Genomic DNA, 9,094 nt, shown 5'->3' on the forward strand with positions numbered 1-9,094 from the left:
GATTAGTCACACTTGGTTGGCTAGGTATATGTTTTTTGCTAAGCAAGTTAGGTAAGGGAAAAGTGGTGTGAGAAAGATAGGGTTAGGCAATGATAGTTATGGTGCTAAAAGGTTATCTTATCTACGAAAGCTTTGACAAAACAAGCCATTGTATTTGTCTTTAGGGCCAAACCCCTTGTGTACAAAATGGCAATGGTTAGATGCATCTTTCTTTATCAAACAAGAAACTTTGACATATGACATTAGGTTTAATTAACATTTTTAATGTTGATATTAACATAAATGTGTTTCTCATTTTCATATAATTTTAGTATACATAATAAAAGATAATTCTATTTGGCCCTTGTTGTCTTAAGATTCAAACCCAAACCTCTAAGTTAAAGTCTTTAAGATAAAATATTAGGTAATATATATATATGTTAAGATACATCTATATTAATCCAAAATTTAGCTTAAAATAAAAAATTTTAGCTTAAAATCAGATAGCATTGGGTTGCTTCCAAAACGTACTTGAAGGCACTTGATCCCACGTCTACCGTACCCACTGAGGACACGACAAACCACGCACACTCGCCACCAATCTTAGGAGTTAGGACGGAAATGCTACAAAATCTCCCATTTGTACACGTGAATGCTAAAGAAAGCGAGTATAGACTTGTTTACAAAATGTGGGAGTATCTCTCGTCGTAGATCTCACACACTCCCCAAAATTAAATTATGTTTAGGAATACTGTATATGGAAATAGAACGTGTTTCTTTTCTTTTTTTTTTTCTGCCATTTTTGATTTATTTTAGTAATAATAAGTCCATTTTAGTTTTTGAAACCCATAATATTTGTAAGGTATGGACACTAACTCTTGAACTAAAAAGCAAGATATGCACATTGCGCACCGCCCTTCAGTTCCAGTCCGAAGTCCAACAATTGCGAAGATCACACACACACGCATACAACACTCTCTGCGTCCGCAATCTCCATCTTCATACCTCTCTCTGTTAATCAGCTCTTGGACTTGAAGCTTCTCTTCTTCACTTTCTCTCCCTCGACCAACTGGTTAAATAGCCCCCTTCAATCCACTTCCAAGGTTAAACCCTTCTCTCCACTGTCCCACGCCAAAACCCAAGCTTCAACCATAAAATATAACACTTATTTTCCCATCTTTTCTTTTAAAGAACCCAAAATTTGGATCCAAATCCCAAATACAAAAGTCTCCCCATTTTTTATGAATACGGGTCCTTCAATATGGATCCTCCATTGATCAATGAGTCATCTTTTTCAGCAGCCAATCTTTCATCTTACAGCCTTGCTGAGATTTGGCCTTTCCCAATCAACTCACGCTCTGACCCAAATGTTACAACTGCAGGGAGATTAGGCGTCCGAATGGGTACTTTGGGCGGGTTTGGGGAAAGTTCGGGTCACAGAGATGGGTTTGGGGCGGATTTGAGCTCTGAAGATGAGTCTTCCAAGATGGTTTCTACTACCAGTGCAAATGAATTTGTGGGTTTTTTTTTTGTTTTAATTTATGGGTTTTTTAATTTTTTTTATTTGCTGGATTATGAGTTGCTTGATAGACAAGAGAATGGTAGGAAAGTTTTGGAATTTAAGGTCAATTAATGAAGATATTTTAGTTTTTCTTTTTAATGTGACGTTTTTGGATTGAATTTGGTGTGGATTTTGTTTCATTGTTAGCTTGTTTTACTCAAATTTCAGTTCTTTCTTTAAGTCTCTCCTTGTAGCTAAAGCCAAGTTCTGGGCTTTGCTTGACTTCAATTCATTGAGGTTGAAAAAAATTATATTTTCAATTCAAAATTTGGGTTCATTGTGGTTTTATTTTTAGATGTAGATGTTTTAATTCACTAGTAAACTAAGTTTTGAGAGGTAAGGTATGATAAATGGTTTAAATTGGAACTGGTTTAGACGCATATGAGTTAATGTTGGTTTATATTCGGAATCATGATGGCTTATAGTTTAGATTTTAACAGAATGATTCAAATGGAAAACGGGTGAAATCATCGACAAAGAATGAAAATGCAATTTCTAAAGCTGAGGTGGAAACAAGTTCTGCAGCTGGTAGCAAGCCAGAACAGTATGGTAAACCTACTGAACCGCCTAAGCAAGACTATATTCATGTCAGAGCCAGAAGGGGTCAAGCTACGGATAGTCATAGTCTGGCTGAGAGAGTAATTCACTTAAATCTTATCTAATTTCCAATTTTCAACTTAAAATCTGAGAAATTTAACTTTCATACTGTAAAACAAACTGTAAATCCAGATTCACGATTCTTGCTGGTTCAGGTGATAATGTGAGTGGTAAAGAAGAGTGGTTCGGGCCCTTTGAAAACATGTTCTTAGAGCAAGTTTTTTCCTTTGCAGGCCAGGAGAGAGAAGATTAGTGAGAGGATGAAGATTCTTCAAGATTTGGTCCCTGGATGTAATAAGGTATTTATTATTGTGGTAGTTGTGTTGTATAGTTCTATATCCTTTGTGTACTCTGATCAGTTCCTTACCACTCAGCCTGAGGAAAAATTGTGATGGTTTGGGTGCCTTTTGCTATTATTTATATTTTCTTATTTTGTTATTATATTAAACCTTAACACAAAGTTTTCAATCAGGTCATTGGAAAAGCACTCGTCCTTGATGAGATAATTAATTATATCCAGTCACTGCAGCGGCAGGTTGAGGTATGGATCTTACGCATCTTGCTGTCTTGGTGTGCCAATTTCTGGGTTTTTAGGCTATCCATTCAAGCCTTAACCTAATAATGCTATGTTGTAGTTCCTGTCAATGAAGCTAGAAGCAGTTAATTCAAGGATGAACATGAGTCCTAGCATCGAAGGCTTTCATTCAAAGGATGTAAGTCTGCTTAAGTTGATTGATCACTTAATATTTTTCTCATCATATGAGCTATTAGCATGAATAGCATCAAATTAAAGTCTGATGTGAGTAAAAAACCGCTGCTTCATTTTGAGATCACTCTAGATACTTATCAGAAGCCATTATACTGCTTCTTGACATAAAATTCAGATGGTAAATTCGATTGGTGAATAAAGTAAGACCAAGAGTTCAACTTTGCATTGATGTAGTTTAAGTTACTTGTACTACTGTAGGTTGAATAACTAAGGTCCTCCATCACTGGTTTTATGCATATATTGTGAAATACCAGATCTGATTTTTTTTGTTTGAGAACCCTCGGTGGGGGGGGGGGGGGTTTGTTAAAAAACCTTAATATTTCAGTGTGAAGCAATTTACAACCAAGCCTGAAAGCTTAAATCTTTTTTATTTTTTATTTAGGGAAGGGGGATTTGAACCCAACTCTATGAGCAGAAGGATAGATGCACCGATCATTGAGCCAGATGCTCAGGTGTGCCTGAATGCTTAAATTCTATTCAAATGTAATGTAAATCTGTTCTCTGGAAGAGTTATATTCAAAACTTATTCCTCGTAAATTTTCTTTATCAGATTCAGCCACTTTAGTAATGACTACAATGTTAAGGGTCTTCCATCTTCTGGATCCTACCATTATAAGAAATACAGACAAAACTAGTAAGCTTAAATTAAGTACTTGATGGTATCTTTTGAACTCTTCAAGTTTAAAAAAGGAAGACTCTGAGGGTCATGTTTCCTTTAACATAGGCACCAGGCAAGAAGATTCTTGATGTAACTGCTCCCTGTAATCCAAAGTTATCTTTCGAATCTGATCCTAGTTTTTCAACCAACAAATCAGTTATGATTTCCTAAATTCATGTTGTATATATGCAAATATTCAGCACCTTTCTCTCAATTTTTCCTAATTGTTGATTGGTGGATTAGGTAAGAGGACAGTATGTCCCAAAAGTTTGGCTGAAGGAAAGGACATGCAACATATAAATCCCTTTCTAACATGCTATTCTAGGTGCAAGTCTTAATAGGCTTTACGCATGGACTCCCTTCCAGCAAAATTTCGCCTTTGCTCTATGTTGGAACTGATTTTACTTGATAATGTGGTCCTAAAAAATTTGACCATAGAACTGCCTGGAGGAAAGATGTTATATATCCTCTCAGAATGAATCATCCCAAAAGTTTTAACTAATAAGAATGGCCTAAAATACTAAACCAATCTTCAGACTTTTCTGGCTGTGAATCTTGTTTGCATTTTAATTTGCTTAGTTTCTAGAATTTGAATGACATCCATGGCCTTATGGCACTAACATTAACCAAATCAATCATACCATCCTGGAAAACTTGTGAGTTGGTGAGTGAGATTATTATTCCTTGACCAAACAGTTTTGCATCCTGGAGGCTTTTGTTAATTCTCAGTTAATGCTTTGATATGAATTAAGCCGAAGAGATACACACAGATATGAATTAAGCCTAAGAGATGTACACAGATATCTATAAAGTTATATTACCTAGAACATATTATTGAGCATATTAAAGTGCATTTTGCTTCATGACATTTAAGTTCTAAAAGTTTCTTTATGCTTTGTTTTTGTCCAAGACTAGTCCAAATTTTAAATTCAGTCTTATGTTTATCAAAATTTTCTGCATCATTTTTTTTTCTTCATTAATGTAAGTGTGTGACCTTGTCACTCATTGGTGCTATCACCATATCATGAATGCATACTATTCATCATGTTGATAATTTCCCATAAAGGAATATGTTTTGACTCTCGTAGAATTTGGCAAATGAACTCCAATTGCAGATGTTGATGTCTTGTAATTTACTTTCCTCATGAAGAAAATGCACCTTTACCATTGTTAGCATTGTTAATTAGTTTTAGCAAATTTATGATCTTGTGCATATAAAAAAGAAAAATTATTGGAGCTATGGTATGATTTTCTGAACACGTTAATCTGGTTTTTAAGCTTGGTTCACAACCATTTGATGCTGCTGGAATGATATTTGGTGCACAAGCAGCTAGGGAATATGCTCAAGGATCACAGCCTGAGTGGCTGCAGATGCATGTTGGTGGAAATTTTGAAAGGGCAACATAATTTGGAGAAACCTTGTTGGCACTCAAAGCAGCAAGAGTAATGTGCTTGTCTTTAGATCAAAGGGGATTGGTTACATCTGTTGCAGAAATGAGTTTGGTAAATGTGGCCTTGTTCTTAAATTTGTCTGGTAGTTTCTATGTCTACGATAAATGCAGAATTTTTATTTATAATTCAATAACAGCAAAGAGAAGAGGGAGGAAAACTGAGAACAAAACAGGAGAAACAAATCTACCAGGCATATTGACCCAATCAACCAGATCATTTGCATGCATCACTGCACAAAGAAATACAAATAATATTAGAAAAATGCAAATATGACAAAATATAAACAAACAATATGGCCCACTAATTTACATTCCTAGAGAATGCATCAAATGCACAACCAAAACGAAGAGTGAAATGTAACAAAATTAACATAAATGAGTATTTTGGCTTAGATTGAGAGAATGATTTGGTGCAGCGTAGGTTACGTTAGGGAAAAGGGGCGTTTACCACTGTTGACGTAACAAACAGGCCTTACAAACAGAAGAAGTAGAGAATTTTTAAAGAAGCATAAAACCAAGAATAATTCAAAGGGCACCAAGTTAAATAGGTTTTCTTCGGAACCTTTGGGCTATTCCTTCTGCTACTTGTCTAGATAAGAGAAGAACACATTTGGATGTAGAAGCAAACAGGTTTTTAAAAAATTAAAAACTAAAAATGAGAAAATTTATGACAGAAGGATTAAGTTTGTACATTCGTAATCAAGTGTAGTTACTTTGTGGGGACTCATTTCGTAAGCGAAAAGCCAAGTAGCGGAAAAACAACAGCAAGACGGAGCGTTATTCAATGATGAAAGGCAAAGTATGGTAGTATGTAGAGATTAAAAAGTATACCATCTTCACGTTCATTTCTACCGGCGTCAACTGGAGCCGGTTCCAAAATGCTCATCGAATTCGCAACTAAATTTGACCAAGGATATTGTTAGCTTTACCATTGATCCTTATTTTGAAATGTCAAAAATCAAATGATCAAAATATAAGTGTTTAAGGATATTAAAACACCACAAAACCCCTCAAACATTTATATAAAAAATGGCTTAGTGTTTGAAGTTCAAAATGCCTTAGAAACAACTTAAAATGCTTAAGGTATCCAGACATTTTGGGTAAGTATTGGGACCTCAAACTTAAAATGCCTCAGAAACAACCTAAGCAAGTATTGAGACTTTCCATGAAGGCATCGAGACATCACCTTTGAAGCCTCAAATTCTACAAGACAAATGCCGATGTATCGAGACCATGCTTCAAAGGTATAATCTACTTGGAGAATTAAGTATCATGTTCTGTCTCGTCACTTTGAGTCTGATTATGAAATTATTTATGGAGTTTCACTAGTTGAGTTATAAATGGTTGGAAAGCTACATGAGTCTATTTTCTAACGAACCAAACGAAAGTGGATTCCAAGTTTCCTATGTAAAGATATGATGTTTTTTTTTGTAAAGACAGTGCAAACTGCCTGGCAGCAATGCCAGGGGCAATTTCGAAAATTTTCTACACTTTTACTAAAGTGAACTAAGTGTTGAGATTTACATGGATAGAAATCTTATTAAGTCTAGTTTCTAACGCATCAAACAAATCTCGATTTCGAGTTTCATAGCTTAAGATATGGCCATTTTATTGAATGATGTACAAGCTGTCCAGATTTTTGATTTAGGAGAGTTTGAGTTATTTTGTGTAGTTTCGGATGATAAATAGATTTTAGAGAGTTAAATTGTTTCTAATTTGTTTAAATGATTGTTATTTGGCTTTTGTTTATCTTGGAAGGATGCGAGTTTGTTAGGACGAAGAAAGGTAAGTATATCTTCACACATTAATTGCTTCGAAACTATCACATATGCATATTTCTTGAAAGAATCAAACATTTTATTTCATTATTTTTAATATATGAAAATAGGGTCAAGCATGTGATTTTTGTTTTGTTTTGGGCTTAATAATATGATGAACATTGCTTTATGAATGATTTTGTTTACTTATGTGACAAATAATGGATTTATGAATGATTTGATTTATTCATATGACGAACATTGCTTTATGAATGTTTTGGTTTATTCATATGACAAATATTGATTTATGAATGAAATGAAATCTTTGATCATCTTTAAAGAATGTTTCAAAAGCTATGAATTGATCCTTGGGAAGTGGGATAATTGACACCAGAGCTAGTTCTACGACCCTACTAATAGGATATAATAGTTAGTACACCTCCCTGCTAATGGGATATAATAATTAGTAACAATAATGAGAATGATTAGCTGATACAACCCGTGTCACGGGATATAATAGTGACCATAGCTAAGATGATGAAACTTTACGAGTTTCAACGATTGAAACTATGATTTGCTTGAACGATATTTTAAGGATGATATTTGGTGATTAATGATTTATGAACTTACGAAATTTCTCATTTTGGATATAATGATTTGTTTAAATGTTTGAAAGTATGATTTAGTGAACTGCTCTTGAATGAACTATATGATATATTGGAAATGATGGTTGATCCAGTAAGGTATGTGTGGTTATACTTCCTGAGCTGTGGTTTACTCATTCCTTTACTTTCAGTTTTGTAGATGACTAGAGATTAAGAGTTTTAGAGTTATGGGAGCTAAGAGAACAATTTTGGGAAGTCTATGTCACGACCCGATACTCCCCTAGAGCCCGTGACAACCGCCGTGGTGTCCCGATAGACACTCACTACCCGGAATGTCAACCCAAGACCTCGCAAGGCTTTTCTATTAGTTTCTCATTTCCCTTGTGAGCAACCATTGTCAAATATCGTGTTCTAAAATATTTTAAACTGTTTCCAACTAAAAACAAATAAAATATTAATTTTCGTCTCATAGGGGTATTTTGGTCATTTTTCTCAAAAATTTCGAAACTGACTAAAACGTAATATACAAGTACAAAACACATAATTCATATTCAAAATGAGTTTAAAAGTCTAAAATCTTCATTTAAAACGAAATTATGGTTATTTGAATATAATAAGAAAATAAAAGAAATATTAAGTAAAATATTCTATTTTCTTATAAAACAATATTTATAGAGTTATACGTGAATAATTTTTATAACGTAAAAGCTAAATAAATTTATACATACTTAAATACAGTAAGCCAAAATATTTAATTTAATTTACAATAACAAGAGTGCCCCCGAATAAACAAAAGTAAAGAGGACTGTGAACCTACGGTTTGGAAAATGCAGATCCCACTGTAGTCCTCGATGAGATCAGCTATCTACAGTCTATACTGAACCTGAAATGGGTGGAAAGGAGGGTGGTGAGATTATAAAATCCCAATGAGTAAACAAACATCATCATAAACATCTAGAGTTGAGTACATGGAGACAATAAAGTAAATCATCATAAACTGGGTTATAGCATTAGAACACATTTTGTTCAAAACACGTAAAGAGGCTTATGAATCTCATAAAAATCTAGGCTTGTGCCATAAATCCATTCTCGGGGACACCTTGGCCGAGGCATCCTACCGAGACCGCCAAGGCTATTAAAATTCACATTTCACATAAATCATGTTTTTGTTTTGAAAACATAGCCGTTCCTTGGCGTTGGCTGAGTTCCCCCTCACGTGGTGGTTTAGCGTGAAGTGAACCCTAAACTTTACCCCAGGAGATACCCTACGCGCCTCTCCGTTCGAGGTAAGAATATAATGGGGTTTACCGTGCCCCTCTAAAAGGCTGGTCCACAGAAACCCCCTACTGCAGTGATTAATTAATATATAATCCACCATATAATAAAACTCAATAACATGATATGGCAATTTTGTAATTCGTAGTTTTTCAAGGTAACCAAACAATTCGCATTTCAATACAATTGCCAACTAGCCAATCATGCTCGATTTATCATAAGCCAGTTAATTTAAACAATCAAATTGCCACAATTAACAGTCTCCGTGTACTCTATTTTTCAAAATCACTATTAATTTCAAAACAATTTATAATTTAATTTCATTGAAACTCATTTATTCATAAAACATGAAAATTTATCTTTTTAAATTCCTTTTTCCATAGAATTCATGAAAGCATCTAAAAACCACCCTAGATAATTAAAATGACAGTAAGTTTACTCA

General features: G+C 34.4%; 1 protein-coding gene across 5 annotated transcripts; it reads left to right on the forward strand.

Annotated features, from left to right (window-relative positions):
- LOC18507039 (transcription factor bHLH79) lies at window positions 841-5,180 on the forward strand. Of its 5 annotated transcripts, none has more exons than XR_001927233.1 (7): window positions 841-1,495; window positions 1,981-2,178; window positions 2,371-2,436; window positions 2,610-2,678; window positions 2,773-2,850; window positions 3,289-3,358; window positions 4,843-5,180. XR_001927233.1 is itself a non-coding variant. In XM_018118207.1 (6 exons), the coding sequence occupies exons 1-6, from the start codon at window positions 1,241-1,243 to the stop codon at window positions 5,009-5,011; spliced, it is 783 nt and encodes a 260-aa protein (XP_017973696.1). In that variant the 5' UTR covers window positions 841-1,240; the 3' UTR covers window positions 5,012-5,180. The 5 variants fall into 5 exon arrangements, 2 of the variants coding, with proteins under 2 accessions (XP_017973696.1, XP_007099736.2); XR_001927234.1 differs by having other exon boundaries at window positions 4,895-4,978; XR_001927235.1 differs by lacking the exon at window positions 4,843-5,180 and adding an exon at window positions 3,457-3,693.

The sequence above is a fragment of the Theobroma cacao genome, chromosome 3 (assembly GCF_000208745.1).
Source record: "Theobroma cacao cultivar B97-61/B2 chromosome 3, Criollo_cocoa_genome_V2, whole genome shotgun sequence".
In the NCBI taxonomy this organism is placed as follows: Eukaryota; Viridiplantae; Streptophyta; class Magnoliopsida; order Malvales; family Malvaceae; genus Theobroma; species Theobroma cacao.

What these genes read in the sequence shown, in the direction of transcription:
- LOC18507039 (XM_007099674.2), top strand. Translation starts at nt 1,241, where the DNA reads ATGGATCCTCCATTGATCAATGAGTCATCTTTTTCAGCAGCCAATCTT. An exon ending in CTACCAGTGCAAATGAATTT is followed by an intron (nt 1,496 to 1,980) that starts GTGGGTTTTTTT and finishes AGATTTTAACAG; the next exon opens with AATGATTCAAATGGAAAACG. An exon ending in AAGGCTTTCATTCAAAGGAT is followed by an intron (nt 2,851 to 4,842) that starts GTAAGTCTGCTT and finishes CTGGTTTTTAAG; the next exon opens with CTTGGTTCACAACCATTTGA.